General features: G+C 45.4%; 1 protein-coding gene across 5 annotated transcripts in view; it reads right to left on the bottom strand.

The window, feature by feature from the left end:
• The window catches only part of glipr2 (GLI pathogenesis-related 2), a 97,706-nt gene extending 74,522 nt beyond the window's left edge, over positions 1–23,184 (bottom strand). For 2 of the 5 annotated variants that reach the window (XM_078550421.1, XM_078550420.1), the window contains exons 1-2: positions 8,696–8,824; positions 439–519 (exon numbers count right to left, since the gene is read on the bottom strand). In XM_078550421.1, the coding sequence (XP_078406547.1) occupies positions 439–469 (31 nt within the window). In that variant the 5' untranslated portion in view covers positions 470–519; positions 8,696–8,824. Of the gene's footprint in view, positions 1–438; positions 520–8,695; positions 8,836–23,167 lie in introns of those variants that run through there. The other 3 variants (XM_078550419.1, XM_078550424.1, XM_078550423.1) reach the window with 3 other exon arrangements.
• Between the last annotated feature and the right edge of the window lie 241 nt (positions 23,185–23,425).

Genomic DNA, 23,425 nt, shown 5'->3' on the forward strand with positions numbered 1-23,425 from the left:
AAACTACTCTTGTTTATTTACAGATCTACATATATCTCAGTACTCCACACGAGGTTGTACTTCTGCTTTCCACCAGATCTGTTACTTAATCATGTGACATTGCATCATAGTGACATCAGCAGTTACATTGGTACCATGTGCTCCTGATGTTAACCCTTTACTCTACACAGGCTAGTCTTATATCCCCCTGACTTTAGAAGATTAAGGGTTGATCTAATCAATGCCTTTAAAATGACTGAATGAGTTGATATGGTAGATGGAAAGAAACTATTTCCCCTGGTGTGAGAGACCAGAACAAGGGAGCATAACCTTAAAATCAGGGCTGTGCCCTTCATTGGTGATGTCAGGAAGTATTTCTTCACACAAAGGGTAGTGGAAATGCAATAAAGAATTCAGCCAGAATATTTTTAGTAAAGTAGCCCTGGTTGGCGATGTTACCGGCTGGAACCACTTTACCATGAGATGCCATGCTGAGTCTGATCTCTTTGGAGTCCCTTCAAACCGACTGTGCGAAATAACCTGCAGGACAACAACAGTCGGATTTACAAAGGGCACAGGACACAGGTGATGGTGATACTCACTGTACCACTATGCTCTCGGTTCTATCAGTCAACCAATTACATACCTGTTGCAAAATATTTTCACCAGTTCCCTTTCTCTTTATTTTCAGTGCCTGCCTTTCCTGAGTAACTGTGTCAAAGGTTTTACTGAAATCCAAGCGTGCAACGCCAAATTGGGAAGGGGTTGAGGTGGTGGGGGGGTAGTTAATACTGAAGAAGTCTGCAACAAAATACATCTTTCAGAATGGGTGTGTAATTGACGAATGTATTTCAGTGTAGGTGAATGTGTGGTGTTGCATTTTGGTAGGTAGAATAAGCAGGTCACATGGGAAATAATAGTTGAAATGGGCTAGAGAAGGATAATGCAGATAGGTGAGACGAAGGAGGCTTGTATGGAGCATAAAAACTGGTGCAACCAGAATGGCCAGATTTTGTGCTGCAAATTCTAGGTAATTCCATATAATTGAATCTACTGCTTTTCACCTATCAAATTTCTTTTTGCGCCCTCAAAGGAAACCAGCAAGTTAAATTGGCAGGACCTTCCCTCATGAACCTATATTGGCTGCCAATTCTATCCAGATGCCCCAGGATTTTACCTCTAACACTTGTTGCATGCTGGATAAAAATTGGGAGAATAAACTTATCTAGCAGTTTAGCAAATTGTATAGCAAGAGTTGTCCCGTCTTCACCTGATCTCACTTTCAGGGACCTCACTCCATCCTTCATTTTCCTATTTGTTTTAATATGGTTAGAATTATTTTTATGAGTATCCTTCGTTTCTCTTGCCATATTCAATTTGATTTTTATTCTTTACCAATGTGATGCCTTTTCTATATACACTTGGCATTCCTTTTGGCGTTGAATCTGTCTTAACTCTGTACCATTTTCCTTCATGGCTTAAATGCCTCTTATTCGCTCTTTATGAGTTTCTTGATAGTCCTGTTTAAACAGGACATTTAAAACCTCATCCACCTTTGTTTGGGAGATTTGTTTGTGATCACTTGTAATTAAGTTCAAGATGTTGGTTTATTCTCTAAATGATTCATAAAACAGTATTCCATTAACTCTATAAATCCCTCATGTCTCACCAGGAGAGATATTGTTGTCCAAATCAATTTCTGCTAAGGTAAAATTTCCAATTGCTATGCTATAATTGGTCCTTTAAATTCATCCCACAGTCCTAGACACCCTGGCCTGGGGGTCTATAGCAACACCGCCACCCACCACCAACACCCCACACCCCATCCTCACTGCCCCCCATAATAGTTTACTGTCTAATCATCTCTTAATTCTACCCAAAGTGATTCTGGCCAGAATTTTCCAGTCCTCCCACGGCGGGTTCCCATGATGGGGCCGGCGAGCCACTGAAATCTCCTTTCACATCGGCAGGACCAGAAGATCCTGCTGGCATTAGAGGCTGGAAAATTTCCGGCCTCCCTGTCTGCCTTTTCCATTTTCATATCCTCTTGCCTATTGTGCCTCAAAACTGGAGATTATATGGACAGCTACACCACCTCCTTTTCTCCTGACATGGTCTCTCCTAGAAGAGACTCTTCAATTTCAATCCTTCAAATATGCATTCCATTAACTGGAATCATTCCACCATCTCTGTGGCACTAATGATGTCCAATCTATCAACCCATGCAAGACCTTCTGGATCACACACCTTATTTGTGAGACTTAATACATTCTGCAGAACAGAGCATGATCATAGACAGCAACTGAGTGGATTGTGAACAGAAATCGGAGTCTTGTGTCCTTGCTGGTGGGGAGCTTGGATGCAGGAATAGTGTTTACTTAGGTGGGATGGTGGCGTACCAGAAAACCTTCGCCTTCCTGCCTCCGCCAGAATTAAGTTCTGGGCGGGAAGGCCCAAAGTTGTCCTTCCTGCCTCACAGCGAATGCAGGCCCTTAAGCAGCCAATTAATGACCAGCCGCCGCCAGTATTAACCCAGCTGCTGGCAGGCCTATCACGATGGGACGTGACTGACAGGTGAAACCATGCGCTGGCATGGGGGGTGCGGGGGGGGTGTCCCTCAAACAAGGGATTGGACATCTGGTAGTGGCGGGAGGGGTGCTGCTGAAAGCCACCCCCTGATCTTGCTGCTGACCCCCCTGCACCTCTCTCCCTGCGACCCCCACCCCATGCAAAATCCCCCCCTTTACTCACCTGTGCCCAGGGTTGCTCCCTGTCCTGGGACTCTAGCGCTTGTCCTTCCGGCAGCAGCCATGGTATCCCCAGTGGCGCTGCTGAGCACAAGAGTTGCCAGCCTCTGATTGGTGAGATTTTTGCCCTCAGGGGAACACCCACCACTGGCCTCACCACTGCTCGATTGACGTGTGGTTCAGCAGACCTTCCTGAAAAGAGGCAGTGCAGCTCTCTCGCTGGCTTTCCAGCTGGTACGCGAAACTCCTGAGGCTTTAACAAGATTCCGCCCAGAGTGCAAAGTTTAGAGTTTGATGAGAGTGGGAATTCAGTGTGGAAGGGGAAGGAGGTGCTTCTTTGTTACTTCACTATTTGTATTTGCTTGTGTAAGCTTGAGGTAGTCAGTATTTAAAAAAATTCAGTGTTTTAGTGCTGGTACAAATGAGTATGTAAAAAACACAAAAACAACTTTAAACAGACTAAAAGCTAATCTCTAAATAAATACAGATTGACAAGTAAAGAGCGCGCCCTGTAGAATGTATACTTCCGCCACGCTGTGTTAACTCAACATTATTACAATCACGCAGATCTTCCATGAGGCTTTTCCCTGCCTGCTTGAAGCTTCGTAATTACAAAGCTGAAAGAAGAAATTTATTTATTAAGAGCTTCCATCTCACTTAGGAGGCTTCAGGCCAATCAACATCCAACAAATTGCTCTGAAAACTCTGCTTACATTTTGACAGCTGCGACAAATTCTACCACAGCCGCTGAGACAAACCCCAGCATTCTAAAACAATCAACAACATTCTAGATAAAACAACCCACCACATTCTAAAAAAAAAGTCAATTCACCCAATGGATCCTTTAAAAATATTCCAGGATCTACGTACTAAATCTCTATGAGATCCATGCATTAGTTTTAAGATATATTGTTTACAGACAAACAGACTAACGGGGGTGAAAACATTAATAAGGACCAAAGAGAAAGAACATAAACCAAATTCAAAAAAGTATGATATTTTCCAACAGCTTCCATCATAATGTTACAGCTGATGGTAAATGTTGAGCTGCTCAAATCCCAAAGGGGAACTTGAAACAACTGTTACAGCTGTTTTGCAATCTGCAATAAATTTTGAGATGCGTGCCTTGAGTTCACTAGTAATAAGACCACCAAGTCTTAAAGGTTTCTTACAAAACTAAATTAAACCTTTATTAATAAAAGAAATTATTTTAAATACATTCATACATCTACAAATTACTACTATGATAACTTCTAAATCCCCTAATTAATCTAACTCCCAGTTACACTTTTGTTAAGACAACATTAAGACACATAGATTTTAAAAGGCCCAGGCAAAGAAACATGATACCCTGAACAATCCAATTCAAAGTGAGTTTTCTTAACCTCAGTTCTTTGTAGACAGCAGCTTGAGGCTTAGATACTGGAGGTTTTCACACTTGTTAGATCTTAGAAGGCTTGCCTTTACAGGCAACCCTCTCTCCTTTATACATATTTTCCTCTTTGAATGCAAATTTTTCACTATGCCTTTGGACTTTACCTGTCTGATAATAAAAATCTCTCATAGAACCAATTTTACCAGTAATCTTTGGGAAAAATAAACACACTGTTTCTGAAGTTCACATGCTAGGTAACATATTTCACCCCTCCTTTGAAATCAATCTAGCCTGGTTAATCTAAAAATGCATATGTTCCCATTACACCTATGTCTACTTACCTAACATTTGAAAGCTGGCTTATCTTCTAATACATCAAAACCTTCAGACCAGCTATCTTTAATTCAATCAGATCACATACACACACACATTCCCCTATGAATGCAAATTCCTATTGTTTCACTGTGTCTTTGGATTTTAGCTCTCTGAAAATCAAAATCTCTCATAGTACCAATTTTACTAGTAATCGTTGTTTCTTAACTTCTTTTGGCTAGGTGAAACATTTGGGACTGTAGTATGTGGAAGTTTATGGATGAGACAACTGTTCTGGATTCCCGCATCTTCTTTTTCTTTATTATTTCATGGATTGTGCATTTGTTACCCTTAAATTTAGTGGCTTGCTAGGCCATTGCAGCAGGCAGTTAAGAATGAAACACATTGCTGTGTGTCTAATGTCACATGTAGGTGAGACTAGGTCACAATAGTAGATTTCCCTCCCGAAAGGGCATTAGTGAACCAGATGGGTTTATACTATATTCAATGATAGTTGTCATTGTCACCATTACTGAGACTAATTTTATATTCCAGATATATTAATTGAAATCAAATTCCACCAGCTACTTCTGGATTACTAGTCAAATGATATTACTACAATTACACCATTCTGCAGGAATTGTCTCTGCCTCTGTCATCCTAGTTCATAGTCATTGAACAGGAGTGTGAGTTCAAGACACCTTGAAACAGAGGGGAGTGAGAGGATTTTCTAGATTTCAGAACACAGTCATACCGAAGGGGACAAACACAGGTTGAAGAAGGGGAAGATGTGATTATTAGGGAACTGAATGGCAGGGAATTAGAAGAGTTGGAGATGGAGGTCCCACAGACACTGGTCCTGCCCAACAGGTACAATATATTGCTGAAATAAATTCTGTCATAGCTTTTCATCTTGCACTCATCAGGACAGACGCAAGAATGCCAAATTTCAAAGGGAGAACAATTCATACTGCATGAGAAAACGGTACTGATTGGTTGGTAAGTTGACTCTGATTGGTCGAGGTATTGCCATGAAGAATGCAGAACTATAGATCCACAAGCCTTTGTTTAATTCAAAAAAGGCGCATTGTCTGGACATGTTCTTTTTGCCTGCAGAGGACAGGTCCCTGTACATGAATCTGTGTAGCTTTTAGCAAACAGAAGTGAGCCACATTGCGAACCCGGCTGATGATTTAAATTGGACGTTAGTGTAATTCTTAGGACACTCACGGTTGTTTAGCAAGTGCTGTCCAGTCACGGAATCATATCTAACATTAGACCTTGTGTTCTGAGTTTTGCAAGTATGGTCAGTACTCTGCCTATTACGAACAGTTGATCTGCAATTGTTGGGACCTATAGCCTATGTAGCCCATTGCACAGGCACTGAAATTCAGACCTGAAAAGTGCCCAGTCTACCTCAAATTATCCTGGACGGTTAAGCTAAATCAAATATTTGAGCCAAAGGTGAAGCTAGCTGTTTTATGTTGCTGCTAAGCAGGAGCAACACAATTGGTATTTTCCACTAACAAGATGCTGCCGACAAGCCAAAAAGACATTCTGCCTATCACACAAACGGACAATGTGTTATATGAATTTCAGTGCCAGTGTGATGCCAGGTATGGAGGTCGTAAGTCCCAGTAACTGGTTGATTGTATCAAACAGCACAGGCAAAGTACTAACTGTACTCAACCAGCCTATGCTTGCAAAACTCAGAACATAATGGCCTGAATCTTACATTTGTCGGGCGTGCGATAGGTGGGCCCGGAAGTGGATGCAAAATGCGCGTCCGCCCACGATTGGCACCTGAACACAATTTCACTCTGGCTGGCCAATTAATGGCCAGCCAGCATGAAACGCGTGCTGAGAAAGCCTTAGTGCTGCTGGTGGTGGAGGGGGCGGGGGGGGAATAGCGAGAAGAGGGTGGGCGCCGACAAAAGTGAGAGTGCAGGTGCGCGCTTCTAGCAAGCTCCCTGAAGGCAGACAGCTGCTGCGGAGCTGCCTCAGGGAGCTGCAGACCTGGACAGTTTAAATGACAAGAAAAGATTGCACCAAACTGTGTCTATTCAGCGCATTCAAGCAGCTGACAGCCGAACTCAAAAAATATCGGATCCCAGTTATCTTTTTTTATTATATTTCACCCCAGACATTTCATCAAGCCCTAGACCGAGGTTTCAGTGAAAATGTAAAGGCCACTTGGCCGATTGTGGCCCCGTTCGCCAACCGTGAAAGTGGACGGGGCCACATAAAATCAATTTTGACTGCTTCCTTAATGGACATAATTACCCGTTTAATTGTCGGTGGGCGCGCATCCAACTGCCGCGCGCACCTGGTGAGCAAAATATTGTGCGAGTGCGCAATGACGTCAGGGCATGCACCCGACATCTTTTCGCACGATTTCACACACTGTTGGGTTGGACGCGTACAACCAGCATAGAATTCTGGCGAAGGGTTGGTTCTCACTTAAAAGTTACGCCTTGTTTCCACATCCTTTAATACCCTTGGCTCGCAAATTTTTATCTCAGACCTAAAATCATGAATTGAGCAAGCATATACTGCTTTTTGAAGAAAAACATTTCACATTTCTACCACCCTTTGTGCAAAGAATTTTCTAACTTCTCTCCTGAATAGCTTGGTTATGTCCCTTTGTCCACCAGCAGAAAAAAGCTTCTCTCTACCTCCCAAATTCCTTACAAAATCATAAAAACCTCAATCAAATCACATTTTTATATTCCAGGTCAATATATCTTTTATAAGGTGCAGTGCCCAGAGCTGCACACAGTAGCCCAGGTGCGGCCTAACCACGATTTCCTATAGCTGTAGAAAAGCTTCCTCTACTTCATATGCACGTCCTTGAGTTCAAAACTGATCTGTTTACATGATCCTTGAATCTTTATAGACTTCTACTGTTCCTAACTTTTCACAATTAAAATACAACTCAGATGTATCCTATTTCAGTCCAAAATAACCTCACACTTATCTGTATTGAAATCCATCTGCCACAGTTTTATCCAGTTAGTTATTAATTTATCAATGTCCCTTTCTAATGTTATGTTTCCAACTGCACTACTTTGTATACCAACAATACTTGTGTCATTGTCAGTCTTTGATACTTGCCTGTCTATTTTGTTACCTAAGTCCTTAGTAAATATTGTGAATAGTTGATGATCCAGAAGAGTGCCTGTGGGATACCACTAGTTACTTCTGTCCAGTTTGAGTACACATTAGCGTACGCATAGGGTAGAGGCACCAGCATCATCCTGTATGTAGAACACATTTTAGCGGGAGACGGTGGTGTACTGGTTATATCACGGACTAGAAATCCAGAGCCCCGGCAACTGCTGGAATTTAAGTTCAATTAATAAAAATAAAAAAATCCTGGAATATAAAGCTAGTCTCAGTGATGGTGATCATGACAACTATCATCGATTGCTGTAAAAACCCATCTGGTTCACTAATGTCCTTTAGGGAAAGAAATCTGCTGTCCTTACCTGGTCTGGCCTTCGTGTGACAGCATCCCATGAAAGAATAAAGAACAGAAATACAAAATTGGCCAAAGATCATCTGGTGCATCAAGCCTGCTCCACACTCACGTCTGCTGCAGCATTGACCAGATACTCTCACCTGCCCCACTCCACAGCCTTGCAATCTCCCGGGGGAAAAGCAAGAAAAAAGTCAACGGCAGGAGAGTGGGGTTGGGGGGGAGAATTGGAAAAATCTTTTCTGACCCCTTCAGGAGGTCACACGGACCAAGTGTTATCAATGTAGACACTTTTCTGTATGATCTCTGTCCCGGTCGGGAGCCTGTCCAGCTCCCTCTTGAAGACATCCAGAGAGTCAGCACCAACCACGCTAGCTGGCAATGTTTCCCAGAGGGTCACAATTCTCTGGGAAAAGGAGAATCTCCTAATAAATAGTTTATTCCTACTTCTCATAATCCCTGGTTCTCCCCAATCAGTTAAGTTGAAATAATTTGTCACTGGATACGTAATCCAGCCCTTTCATTTTGTTACATCTCTATCAACTTCCCTCTAAATCTATAATGGTTTAAAACACCCCGTTCCTTAAGCCTATCTGCGTAATTAAACTATGGCTTATCCTCGGAGCTCTCCTCTGAGCCCTTTATTTCGATGTACTCCAGATGTGGTCTAGTCAACAATTAGTGTAATGACAGAATGTTCTCCTTTCATATGTACTGAATGGTTCTATTAATACATTCCAATATCCCGAACAGGTGGATTGATTTAAAATTTTAAAAAGACGGTATAAAGTATTCTCTGCTTACCTGTGCTAACAAGCAGTGCAGATCTTGAAGTGTGTGTTTCTATCAGACTGACGCTTGGATGCAAGAGCACAGACCTAAATAACTCGACTCACAAGGTATCTTGTACTGATCCTGCAGATTCACAAGGCGGAAATGAAATGTGGTAAAAAAACACAGTTGAAGAGCAAGATCTATAAAAAGACCCATGGCAAGAATTGCAACAGCAAGGCAGATATTCTGAAACCGCTTTAACCACTGAACATTGAATTCTGGTTGGCTGATGACCGGCTGCAGGGGATGTTTGTTTACCCAATCAAACAGCAATGCTCTGAAGAAAATGTAGCTGTGCTATTGATGCAATCAGTAATTCTGTGAACAGTGTCAAGCAGACTGCAGTGCCGCAGAATGCCTGCAACACAACAGAGGCAGCAGAACTGAACTGGGTTATCATGTCTCCCTAGTGCTTTCAGGCTCGTATTGTGCAGCTGAGGTTTTATGTACAGTCCTACTGGTCTAAGGATTTAAGGGCCTACTGTCCTATGGGACTACTGTCCCACAGCCAAGGCCAAATACGGAACCTTTGATAAAACCCACCTCAACACAGAATACATCATCCAATCGCTTGTTCAGCTTCATTAAAGAACTGCAATTAAAGTGCCAGCCATGCCCCAGTGCTCTCATATCTGAGATAGTTTCTGGGTTCAAGTCGTACTCCAGAGACCTGAGCACAAAATCTATTCTGACATTCTGGTGCAACACTCTGCTAACACTTTGTTGTCTTTCCTATTAATGTTGCTGCAAAGGCAAGTTGCATCATATGTGAGAAAAATTCAAAAGCCGTCAGACTAACATCTTAATTATTCTTAAATTCTGGAGAAGTCATTGTTTATTACTTTGGTGTAACAAGAATCAGCCACTCCCTGTCCCATTAGCCATGAAATATTGAGGCCCAGATTTTCGTCACGACAGAGAGCCTTTATCATGGGGGCGGGATTGGGGACAGGGTCTGTGCCATTTAAATCGTCAGCTGCCCCTGCTGAAAGTGGGATTTTAGAAGGCCAGGAGTGTGAAACCCAACGTGTGCAGATTAGACCAGGTATGAGCTTGTTTGAACTTGTGGATTCATTTAGATAGGCAGGGTACCCCTTTGGAGAGGTAAGGTACCCCTTTGGATCTGGTCCTGGGACACATTTGGGGGAGGTAAGGAGCCCTTTGGGGTAGGTCAGGTGTCAAGTGTTAAAATTAGGCATAAACATACATAAACCGTGCATAAACTCATTACTGTCAAGCTCATTGGAACAAATCAACTGTGAAAACTGTTAGCAGCACCTGTCAAAGGGAGCCGTTAAACCCATCAAATGGACCTGCCAAAGGGTGCTGTCAAAAGTTCCAAGGTATTTAATAGCCCTGTCATTTAAATCTTTGAAAAAAAATCTGTAGTGTGAAAAGAAATGATTGCTTGCTATTTCACTCTGTTGGCATAAACCTGAGGGCTTCCATTACTGGATTACTACTGCATGGCTGATTTCACAGGCATCCATTATCACAGTCGGGTGGCTGCCATTCTACAGTTTGATTGACAGCTAAATGTGTTTATAGGCATTTGACGTGGGACTGTGAACTCCAATGCTTGCTGTAATAAGGGATTGAATGAAATGTTTGTTGTGATGAGGCTTTATTTCGTTGAAGGAATGTATGTGTAGTAAATGGGTTTTACGACTGAGAGTGTTGTTTTCAATATAGCTATAGACATTTTGGGCTGGAGTTTCATCACCAAGGCGGATAACAGAAGTCAGGAAAATTCCAGTCTCGGACCCCCCGGCATTTGGAGAAAGTACCTGGGATCTTCATTGCCATTTGGCTGGCTAGCCGACCTGGGAAAGAGGATAAAGGCAACCACAGGGGTTGCCAGGTGCTCAGGACTGTTTGAAAGATCCGTCTCGTTGCTCTGGGACTTTTTCCCAGTTAAAATAAAACAGGAAAGTCCTTCAACCCTCACCCCTGAAAGCCCCTCACCCGCTACACACTCCTCATGCCGCATCCATGCCACCCTGTGTACCTTATGCCCCCATGCCAAACTATGCCCCTCTACCCAGCCTCCATGGGCCCTCATGTCCTCTATGCCAAGCTATGGCACTTCCATGCCCATTGACTCACTATATACTATATAGAACCAGTTGACCCTAGAGCGACAATAGGATGAGTAAAAAAAAAGCTTTATAAAAAGTCATTCATTCATAACTTTCCACAATGGGTGGAATGGTCCCAGATTTGAACTAAGTGCGGTAGTGGGCATGAAAAAAAACGTTTTACTCGCCAGCTGCAATGGCGAGTTTTCTAGGCGCATCGTCCCCTTCCCACCTCATAAATTATGCAGTCACGGGAAACATGTCGGATCGCAGCCGGGCGGCCTCCGATTGGCCCGCCACATCATTATCTAGCTGCTTCCTCACATTGGGCACCATATTTATAATGCAACCGTGTGCACACTTCTCAATGCTTGCAGCCCACGACTGCTCCAGTGAAGACATGGCCCTCAAAGCCAAGCAGAGTGCAGCCCGTCTGATTCAGTGACCCCGGCTCTGCCACAGGAGGCTCATCAGTCTCAACACTCTGGCTTGGAAGGCAGTGGCGGAGGTGGTCAGTGCCAATCCTGCACACAAGAGGTCGGCCAATACATTGCAGAAAATGGATGAATGATCTCATCTGTGCCGCCAGGGTAAGTCAACCATCTTATCAATCTCAACTCACCCACTCACAAGCCCATCACACATTCACTGGCATCTCACTCACTGCTAGCTCAAGGGATATCACCACTCACTCTCTCACACAGCCCCTCACATCTCCATCTGGCCTCATCTCCTGGCATGCCTGGTCCTTCTCATTTGGCCTGGCATGTGCCTTGCTCACACTCTCTCCATCTGTCTTTATGCAGGACAAGATCGCGCACAATCAACAGGAGAGGCCCCAGACTTGAGCTGGAGTGCCGGACATCAAGGTCCTCACTCTGAATGAGAGTCGTGTGTTAGGAAGGTTAAGAAGATGTAACTCTTTCGAGTTATCAACAGATCGCATGTAACTCTTTCGAGTACATTCACAGTTCTTGGTTTCCGGGAGTGGGACATGAACCCACAACCTTCTGATTCAAAGGCAAGGGTACTATGAACTGAGCCACAGCTGACACCACAGCCTGTGCATGGGTGTTAATCACTTGTACTTAATGTTCATTATTGTAAATAAACTCCCAAGAATGTCTCCCTGCCTATGGCTCCTTGTTATGATGAGCAGTGTTCATGCCATTCATATGTGAAACCTTGGTTTCTGCACAAGATAAAGGCAGGTGTGTCAGTCCAGGGCCTCTTCCCTGTGCAGTGTGTAAATTTCAGGGCTGATCAAGTGATCAACTGATCAACTGACCAAGTGATGGTCCAGCTTCACACCCACTGGGCACATTAGTGATGCCTGCACCTTGATGGTGCTTGTCATTGCTGCCAAACTGTCGTGGGCAGGCATCACAGAGTTCCGTCATTCTCTCTGTGCACTCTCAGCACCTTTGAGGTGGGGCTGGCCCCCCATCTCTTCCGCATCTGTGACCGGTGACGCTGTGCTCCTGAAGGGGTCAGGTGCTGAAGGCTGACAAAGGATCAGGCACCTTTAAAGTTTCACGGCTGCGTCTCCATGATATGACACTGATCACAGAGCGCAAGTGAGCTGCCCTCTGCCGGACAGCAGTCAGACATTCTCAGAGGCTATGTGAAGATCTATGGCGTGTCCTCATTGTATGTTGTCATCATCCTCCTGCGATCGAGTGACTATTAGGGTCTCTGCTGTGTATCCATGACATGACCCTGAGCACTGAGAGTATGTGTGCTGCCATCAGCCAGACAGGAGTCAAATGTTCACAGATGCAAGGTAAGGATGTCAGGACTGTCCTCACTGCATCTCGTCATCATCCTCCACTAATCGTGCGGCCATGAGGGCTTCCCAAGTCTGCCTGCCTCATCTGGTCAATGTGATGGCCTCATCACCAGCATCCTCGCCTTCAAGGACCTCATCACTGTCAGCCCCTTTGACTGCATCGGAGGAGACGTGCGGCTCTTCCATCTCCTCCTCAGCCGGGTCCTCACCCTGTTGCAGCGCCAGGTTATGGAGCATGCAGCAAGCTATGATGATGCATGACACCCTCTGGGACTGTATTGCAGGGCTCCACTGGACCTGTAAAGGGACCGGAACTTCATTTTCAAGATGCCGATTGTTTGCACCACCAAGGTTCAGGTCGTGGCATGAGCCTCATTATACCGTCGCTCTGCTGAAGCCTGAGACTGCTGCACAGGTGTCATCAGCCACATCCTCTGTGGGTAGCCCTTGTCCCCGAGGAGCCAACCCTGCGGCCTCTCTGGACCCTGGAAGATGTCAGGGATCTGGGACCTGCTAAGGATGTAGGAGTCATGGATGCTTCCTGGGAATTGTGCACAGACCTATAAGATGTGTTTGTGATGGTCACACAGCAGCTGAACATTCAGCGAGTGGAAGCCCTTGCAGTTGATGTAGTTGACTGCTTGTTGCTATGGAGATCTAAGCACCACGTGAGTGCAGTTGATGGTACCCTGCACTTGAGGAAAACCAGAGATCTGTGCAAATCCCAATACCCTTGCTTCCTGGCTTTCCTGATCCTGGACAAAATACACAAAGTTTTGTGCCTTTGCAAAGATGGCGTCCATGACCTCCTGGATACACTTGTGTGTGGAGGCTTGCGAGATCCTGCACAGGTCACCAGTGGAGCCTGGAAGGAGCCACTGGCGTAAAAATTGAGCACCGCGGTCACTTTCATGGCACTGGCAGTGGATGCCCTCCATGTCCCTGTGGCGCCAAATCCTGCAGCAGGTGGCAAATGTGACTGATCGGTTTCCTGGGCGTGTGCAGTCTTCGGCGACACTGGTTCTCAGTCATCTGCAGGAATGACAGGTGCTGTCTATGGACCCTGGGTCTATCGCAGTGCCTACGAGTGACGGCTCGCTGTGGATCTTCAGCTGTGTGTGCAGCAGGCCCTCCTGCCCCTTCATCTTGAGGGAGGTGCTCCTCCCTTTGCCGAGCCAGGTGTCTCTGCTGCACTTTTCCTCTTCTTCTCTGCTTCCTGTAAGTCATGAGGTAAATCGCCAGGCTCCATGATCCTGATGTTCTCCTCCTGCAGGATCAAAGAGAGACATGTGGGTTAGCATAGATGTACTAAGAACCTCTCTTGGTTAAGTCTGAAGGCCCCTTCACGCATGCAGGAGTGTGTGTGGCGCACTTCATGGCTGTCCGAAACCCCACCTACCTCCGCCTTACTTGATGGCAGCTTAGGCCAATGGACTACATACTGCGCTTTCAGCTCAGGCACAGGCGTTCTCCTAACCTGCACTGCAAGATTGCGCTATTCGTTTGAACCAGTAGGGATACTGGTCCAAACCTTAATAAAGACATTGCAAGGGGCTGTGAGCACCTCCACCAGTGACTGCTCCATGGCCACCTTTCACAAGGGGATTCTACAACTTGCCCAGGCGGCCAATTATTTATTTTGCTGGCCCTGAAAATTCACATTAATTTGCAGTCCGCACCTGAGGAGTTAAAATTTCTGGAGCTATCGGTGACACATTCATGCTTTTGTGTTGCTTGAGTGGGCGGAACAGCTTCAGAAGCCCGACTCCAAGCATGTCAATGGTGCTGCAGCTGAATGGTCTCAGCTACAAAAGAATGCTCACTTTAGACAAATTTTTCTAAATGTGTGGTTGCCTCCCCCCCCCCCCCCCCCCCCCCCCAACCTGGCACACTTGTGTACTTCCTATAGACTGTGCTCCCTTGTCCCCATCCCGGCCCCACCCGCACCAGAGCCCTTGCCCCGGCACTGCACTGAAAGCCAGCCGGCAAAAGGCGGCTTGCCTGTGCCCCCCCACCGAATGCGTGGCACCTCTTCCTTGTCCTGTGGGCGAGGCTCGTGAGCACTGCGCAAGGTTGTGTGCACTCACCTCTGAGTTCCCCTCGAAGTTTAGCTCGCCAGGTGGATGCCTTATGAAGGCAGTCGTGAATCATGCCGTTCTGTCAAACTGACATGGGCAGTATATTTGACGTGGGGGGATGATTCTGGTGAGCAGGGTTTATATTGAGATGCTAAAGTATTGAAATTAGGTTCCCGACGTGTGGCAGCGGTAAACGTGGCCCACCATTGATGGGTGGAGCGGTCGATCGCAAACTGGTTTCACGTCAGCGTGAAATGATTTTTGGCCTTCCCGCCATATTTTCTGCTCACGTCCACCATGTTGAATGCCGCCAACGGGACTGGACAATTCCGCCCTTTGTTTACAAAAAAGTCGTTTCACAACAGGTCAATATACGTGTTAATCATCCAGACCCTTAAAAATACCAATAACAGAAACTGCAAACCCTTGAAACCTCCTAACCTTGTGTAAATAAATATTGTGAAATTGACAGCATAGAGCAGAGAGCTAGAGCTGTCACTCAAGTGATATTTTCTCTAAGGCTCGGATGTTTCATCAGAGCAATGGATTTCTGGGCTCTCAGCCAAGCATACATAGGTTGGCATAGGGGCTATAAAGGTACATGGGGTGGGTGTGGGACATACCTTGGCATGAAGGGCATGATGGGCCATAAGGGGGTGGGTGGGGGGCAGGAGGTGGCATGGCTTGGCATAGATGGGGCATGGGGTTTATGTGGGGGAGTTGGGGGCTAGAGGGATGCCCGTATCTGCACCGGTCAGCCTTCCTAGCTCTTCCCAGGTTGCCTGCCCCAGCCCACCCTCCACCACGCCACCACCCACACCCACCCTTCCCACCACCCACACCCATCCCCCACGGACCGGAAATCCAACATCTGGACAGCCATTTTTAAAGGTTGGGTTGGTGGAGCTGGGAAATCTCCTGTCTCTGCACACCCGACCCGGCAGCAAAAACCTGGGTCTGAGTCACCAAAGGCAATTTGAATTTCACAAAACATAATAGAGCAGGACTGAGAAAAAAGTGACTCTCCAAAAAAAAGACTTGCATTTTATAGAGCCTTTCACAACCTCAGGATTTAGCAAGCACTTTACAGTTAATAAAGTACTTTTTGAAGTGCAGTCACTTTTGAAATGTGCAACCGCAGCTAAATTGCGCACAGGAAGTTGACCTGATCACCTGTTTTGGTGACGTTGATTTATGGATAAATATTGACCAGGACTCCAGGGGAAACTTTTTCAAAATAATATCATGGGTTCTTTTACCATGCCCTGAGAGGGCAAATGGGACTTTGGTTTAAGGCTTCATCTGAAAGACAGCACCTTTGACAGTGCAAGACTCCCTTAGTACTTCACTAGAGTATCAGCTTAGAGTTTTATACTCAAGCCTCTGGTGCGGGGCTTACACCCATGACTTTCCAGCTCATAAATGTGAGTGCTATCAACTGAGTCACAACTGACACTTGTCATGAAGCTATTAATGTATATAATAATGTTGGAAAATATTTTTCTTTTAAAATAGAGGTTTAGTCTGTGGGTGTGTCTTAATTGGATTGAAGCCAGCTAGTCTGGGTGCTTTGATGTGTACTAGTTTTGATATGTAAGAGAGTTAGCGTGCATTTGCATTTTTTGAATAGAGCATTCAAGAAGTGGGGTGAAAAATGATACCTATCTAGCAGCTACCAAACAATATGTTTATATTACTAATAAAATTGGTACTATGAAAGGGGTTTTATTGTTAGAGAGGTTTAGTTCAGAGGTTGTTGATACAATAAGAATTAACATTCAATGGGCAGTGGTAGATATAACAAGACAACTGTTTTGTGTGTGCAGAGCAGAGGCAATGTAAGATCAAAGCCAGTAAGCCTACCACTGTGTCTGCAAGGAACCAAAGTGAAAAGAACCTCATTTTGAATGCGTAAGGTGAAAATGCTTTGCCTGGTGTTTGGTTAAGTTTATGGGTTGCTGTTGCCTTAATGGAGATTAGTCTGGGAATTTGTTGAAAGTTATGATAGTAGTAATTTGTAGCCATGTGTATATATATTTTAACCTGTGTAAATTAATAAAATGTTTCACTTAGTTTAATGTAAAACCTCGAGAACTGGTGGTCTGATTCCTGAATTTAGAGTCACATCTCAAACATAACACTTAAAATTATAGGTTATGACAGTTGTTTAAAGTTTCCCTCTGGGATTTTTAAATAACTCCGCTTTACTAAATGCACCGGTCATAACACACTAAACTAGTTGTAACATACTACAGTTAGAATGAAATGCCTATTATATTTAAACTCCTGTCATCATAATCTCGAGTTTACAATAAACCCATGCTGTAGAAATAAGATCCTATTTAACAAGACCCTATCCTAATTAAACTCCTGTTATAACAAAACCTGTTATAATGAAAACAAAATCATCATAATAAACTCCTGTTATAATAAGCAGCTGTTACAATTACACTTCAGATATAATGAAATCATGATATATAATAAAACATCATGATATACCTTGTTGTATTTGCTGGTATTCTAACATGCTACCTTTATCATATAATGATACCATTTTATTATAAATTGTTCTCATAGTTAACCCTGTTACACATTCACATATAGCAAAACACCATTATAAGTACTGTTCTAATATTGAAAAATGCTCGACCAAGCCATGTTTTCTTGCCTCTTGTCCCTGGAAACATACAGTTTCTCTGCCTCTTTAATATTGTGCAGGGTTTCTGGTCCTTCCTGAAATTCCCTTTTGAAAGTTACTATTGAATCTCCATCTACTGCCCTTTCAGACAGTGTATTCCAGAATAATCTGTATATTCTGATGAAAGGTCATTGACCCAAATCGTTAACTCCGTTTCCTCTCCACTGATACTGCCTGAACTGTTGATTATTTCCAGCATTATCTGTTTCTATTAACCTGTGTCTTTGTTATTTTCAGGGATCGCAGTGGGATGGGGTAAGTCCGCTACTGACCTTTCCCACAGGTGTTTGGGTGTTGGTTTGAAATCCAACCCAGGATCAGATAGAAGTCTTCTCCTCTGTGGGCTGTACTCAGTAAGAGCACTTTAGCCTAGAAATTCTACTGTGTTACTCCGGTGTTATAGGCACAAGAAGGAAGCCTGAGGGCCTATCACATTGACATACTGGAAACATATCATTTTGGATTAGGCAGCTCAATAGAGGTTCTGTCCTCCGACAGGATTTCCGACTGTCTCTTCTGCCCTGCTCACCTTCATTGCTTTCCATTTCTCTCCTGGTGTTTGACAAGGTGTTTACTAAAACCCGCTTTCACAGCCATATCTCCTTTCTCAGTGACTGTCTCCGTCTCCGACTCACCCCACGTGGATTTCAACTGAAATTCCATCCCTCTTGTTTCGAACCCACCCAGGATTACAGGTATCTCCGGGACATAAAACGTTTCTCGGACTGCTGTTCCCGTCGCATTCTGAGATCCACACTCAGTGCCATGCGCCGCCATATGAACACACTCGACCTCTCCCTCCAGCAGCACCGCCGCACCATTTTTCAAAGCTGCGCGTGCCCCCAGTTTCATTTTATTCTTCGCCTCATCCGTCGCCTCAACAAGAAACTTTTTCTCTTTCTCTCAAGTGCTAAGGAACGCAAGCTCCAACAACTCATCGACTCCAACACCCATCTGGGACCCTCCACCCCTGCTTGTCCCTCCGTCCTCACCCCATCTTCCAATCCCAGCCCCAGCCGCGTATTCACTATACCCCCTGACCTTCCCCTCTCCGATGCTGAACGTTCAGTGCTCAGCAAAGGACTTAGTTTCATACCCTTACGCCCTCATCTCAATGAATTTCGGGCTCGGCATGATGCTGAACTCTTCTTCCGCCGTCTTCGTCTCCGTGCTCACTTCTTTGGGCAGGAGTCCTCTCCCCGTTCAACGGATCCTTTTACCCACCTCCAATATTCTCCCTCCACTTGGACCCCTCCCTCTGGATCTTACCTTCTCTTGATCTTTTCATTGAGAACTGTCGGCGTGACATTAGCCGTCTCAATTTCTCTGCTCCTCTCACCCATTCTAATCTGTCTCTCTCTGAACTCACTGCACTCCGTTCTCTCAGGTCCAACCCCAACATTGTCATCAAACCCGCTGACAAGGGTGGTACTGTTGTTGTCTGGCGCATTGACCTCTACCTCGCGGAGGCTGAGCGTCAACTCGCAGACGTTTCCTCCTACCTCTCCCTGGACCATGACCCCACCACAGAACATCAAGCCATTGTTTCCAGGACTGTCACTGACCTCATCTCCTCTGGAGATCCTCCTCCCACAGCTTCCAACTTGATAGTCGCCCAACCTCGGACGGCCCGCTTCTACCTCCTACCCAAAATCCACAAACAGAACTGTCCTGGCAGACCGATCGTGTCAGCCTGTTCCTGCCCCACGGAACTCATTTCTCGTTATCTTGACTCCCTTCTCTCTCCCCTTGTCCAGTCCCTTCCCACCTACATCCGTGATTCCTCTGACACCTTACGTCACATCAACAATTTCCAGTTCCCTGGCCCCAACCGCTTCCTCTTCACCATGGATGTCCAATCCCTCTACACCTCCATCCCCCACCAGGATGGTCTGAGGGCCCTTAGCTTCTTCCTTGAACAGAGGCCCCAACAATCCCCATCCACCACTACTCTCCTCCGTCTGGCTGAACTTGTTCTCACACTGACCAATTTCTCCTTTAACTCCTTTCACTTCCTCCAAATAAAAGGTGTGGCTATGGGTACCCGCATGGGCCCCAGCTATGCCTGTCTCTTTGTGGGGTATGTGGAACATTCCTTGTTCCAGTCCTACTCTGGCCCCCTCCCACAACTCTTTCTCCGGTACATCGATGATTACTTCGGTGCTGCTTCATGCTCTCGTCGGGACCTGGAAAAATTTATTAATTTTGCTTCCAATCTCCACCCCTCCATCATCTTCACATGGTCCATCTCTGACACTACTCTTCCCTTCCTTGACCTCTCTGTCTCAATTTCTGATGATAGACTGTCCACCAATATCCATTACAAGCCTACCGACTCCCACAGCTACCTCGACTACAGCTCCTCACACCCCGCTTCCTGTAAAGACTCCATCCCATTCTCTCAGTTCCTTCGCCTCCGTCGCATCTGTTCTGATGACGCTACCTTCAAAAACAGCTCCTCTGACATGTCCTCCTTCTTCCTTAACCAAGGTTTTCCATCCACGGTCGTTGACAGGGCCCTCAACCGTGTCCGGCCCATATCCCGCGCATCCTCCCTCACGCCTTCTCCTCCTTCCCAGAAACATGATAGGGTCCCCCTTGTCCTCACTTATCACCCCACCAGCCTCCGCATTCAAAGGATCATCCTCCGCCATTTCCGCCAACTCCAGCATGATGCCACCACCAAACACATCTTCCCTTCACCCCCCTTGACGGCATTCCGTAGGGATCATTCCCTCCGGGACACCCTGGTCCACTCCTCCATCACCCCCTACTCCTCAACCCCCACTTATGGCACCTCCCCATGCCCACGCAGAAGATGCAACACCTGCCCCTTCACTTCCTCTCTCCCTTCACCTCCCCTTCACTTCCTCTCTCCTCACCGTCCAAGGGCCCAAACACTCCTTTCAAGTGAAGCATTTCACTTGCATTTCCCCTAACTTAGTCTACTGCATTCGTTGCTCCCAATGCGGTCTCCTCTACATTGGAGACACCAAACGCAAACTGGGCGACCGTTTTGCAGAACACCTGCGGTCTGTCCGCAAGAAAGACCCAAACCTCCCTGTCGCTTGCCATTTTAACACTCCACCCTGTTCTCTTGCCAACATGTCTGTCCTTGGCTTGCTGCATTGTTCCAGTGAAGCCCAACGCAAACTGGAGGAACAGCACCTCATCTTCCGACTAGGCACTTTACAGCCCTCTGGGCTGAATATTGAATTCAACAACTTTAGATCTTAAACTCCCCCTCCCCCCATCCCCACCCCGTTTCTTTTCACCCCCCACCCGCTTTTTTTTCAATAATTTATATAGATTCTTCTTTCCCCACCTATTTCCATTATTTTTAAATCTAAAACTAAAACCTTTAGTCTTTCCACCCCACCCCCACTAGAGCTGTACTTTGAATATCCTGTTTTCCATTCTTAATTAGCACTTTTCTCAGACAAAGACCACCACCTTCAACACCTCTTTGACCCTTTTGTCTGTGACATCTTTTGATTATCTGCTCACACAACACCCTCAATGTGTCTCTTCCCACCCCCCCACCCACCTTAAACCAATTTATATTTCTCCCTTGTTGAAACTATGCTGCAGTTCTGCCGAAGGGCCATGAAGGCTCGAAACGTTAACTGATTTCTTCTCCGCCGATGCTGCCAGACTTGCTGAGTTTTTCCAGGTAATTCTGTTTTTGTGCTCAATAGACAAGCCCATTTTGGAGATTCATTCAGATTATTAAGGCCCCCAGCTCAAGAAGCTAACCCAAAAAAATCTCCCTAATTCAGCACCAATGATCAATCTCAGTCAGAGAAGCCACAGGAGATATTCAATGGTGAATTTTCTGAGGTTTGATTGAGGTAAATTGTTGGGGAAAATTGGAGAAACTTTACATCTGAGTAAAAATCCTCAATTACTTTTGCTCCACTATTAGTGGTCATGCCTTCAGCTGCCTAGGCCTAAGCTTTGGGATTCCCTGACCAAATTGCTCTGCCTCTCTACTTATCTGTTCTCCCCCCGAAATTCTATCAACCCAATCTCTTGGTTAACTGTCCTAATGCCTTCCTGTGTGGCTTGTTGTCACATGTTGTCTGATTGCGCTCCTGTGAAGAAGCACTTTGGTATGGTTTACCATGTTCAAGATGCTATATAAATGCATGTTGTTGTTGGGTGTGCTGGTAAAGGGTGTGTGAAATTCTGTACCTCACCTCTAAAAGCACACAATTCACGTTTTTCAAGAAAATGGTCACATTTATTGGAATGTACAGATGTCGTTACCAAAGCATGACAGTAAACACCATCCTATTAAGTTACACCAGCGTCCCTGAACAAATACTGGCTATAACATTGTGGAGGATACTGTGGTCATGATGAGTGAAAGAATGACCAGAATGAACCATGTCTTCTTACAGAGAGAGGAGAGAGGAAGAGAGAGAGAGAAAATATAATAGCAAAGAGTGGGCGGAGACAAAAGTTGAGCAGAAAGACCCAATAGCACATCAGGAAATAATGGGTTTGACATGGGAGGGACAGAGGGATTCGAGTTGCTAAGCCACCAGGACCCTCCTGCTTTCATCACCTGGAAACAACAGCAAACAAAAATCATTGTGGCATTAACATTGAATTGCCTGTCTTTTTCATTTTTTTTTAGCACTTTTGTTCATCAGCCAGATAAATATTGGTGATGGAGGAAAATGGCCGTTTGTTTGACTGGATGATGCGGTTGGAGGTCAGATGTCACATGATGAAAAATGCAGCTAATCAAAGCTGGCTAATCCTTTGAGTGACGCATGTCTCATGTTAGGTTCTGCCACATCCCATTCCAGGAAGCATTTCACCAAATCAAACTCAGAAAATGCTAGAAAGTAGGTCACACCACTTTGCGGAAAGAACAGATCAGTTAACGTTTTAGGTGTGATCTTTTATCAGAAGTTGATATTACTAAATTGTCTCTCCACAGATACTTCTTTTGCTTTTACTTTATCATTTACCAACTTCCCCTTTTGCTCACTTAAGCTGCCAGGGCCTTTAAGAACAAGTCCTCGTCTTTGCATGACAAGTGATCAATGCTGTAATGATGCTTGCTGTCAGACTAAACGGCCACATCTGCATTGCCCAAAAGGACAGGCTGATAGGGCAGGGCCAGTACTGAGCACTGCTGGTAGTGTTGTCCCATGTAACACGTCATGGTCATACTGCCAGCTCATTACCATCAATCAAGCAGCAGCCAATGCTACCAGTTGATGACTTGCCAGGCACAAGGGCATAGGACCTGGGAAAAGGGGAAAGGATGCCACAAGTGCCAGTTCTCTGCAGGGCGAGGTCACAGAGTAGCTCTGCTGCACAGCACTCATGTGCTGGCTTTGGGGGCCCAGCCTACTGAAAAGATGGGTGTAAACCAGGGATATCAGTATATTGTGGAGGGATGGGCTCTGAGAGGGCATGAGTAATGATGGGAAAGAACCTAGAGAGTGATGTAGGTTCAGGGATGTTGGGGTGGAGGAAGATTTGGTTTTTGGGCAAGGGGGAGAGGGGAGGAAACAGGAGAGGCAGCTGAATGGTTTATCTCAACCTTAGTGAAAAAGAAATCATTGAGGAAGAACAGGACTGCACATAGCTATGATCCCTTTTGTGTTTGAATAGTCTGCCAATACACCTGGTCTCGCTTCACACTTGAAGAATGACCATATGGGCCAAGCAAAGGAAATCCATGACTTTATTGGATCAGTGCTCCAGGGAAGCAGGGACAAAATAGTTATTTAATAAACAAACAAGCTTTCTGACGTGTAAGGCAGTGATGTGATGTACCTGTAGCCTGCAGACTGCTGTGGCCTTGCTGACACCAGATATTCTCCCCATACGGTGTGTCGCTGTGCTGCAATGTTCTGGAGCTTACCAGGTAAGCCTTCTCGCTGATTCCCGGGTTCAGGGTTAACGGCCCCGCTCCATGTTTCGTCCGATATTCATTCAGAGATTTCAGCAACTGCGCAGCAAACCTTCCAGAACCTTCACCTAAAAGAAAGAGATCTCAGTGATGTACTGTGACTGGGAACTGCAGAGCCTGTA

Source organism: Cetorhinus maximus, chromosome 10 (genome assembly GCF_964194155.1).
Source record: "Cetorhinus maximus chromosome 10, sCetMax3.hap1.1, whole genome shotgun sequence".
NCBI lineage: Eukaryota > Metazoa > Chordata > Chondrichthyes > Lamniformes > Cetorhinidae > Cetorhinus > Cetorhinus maximus.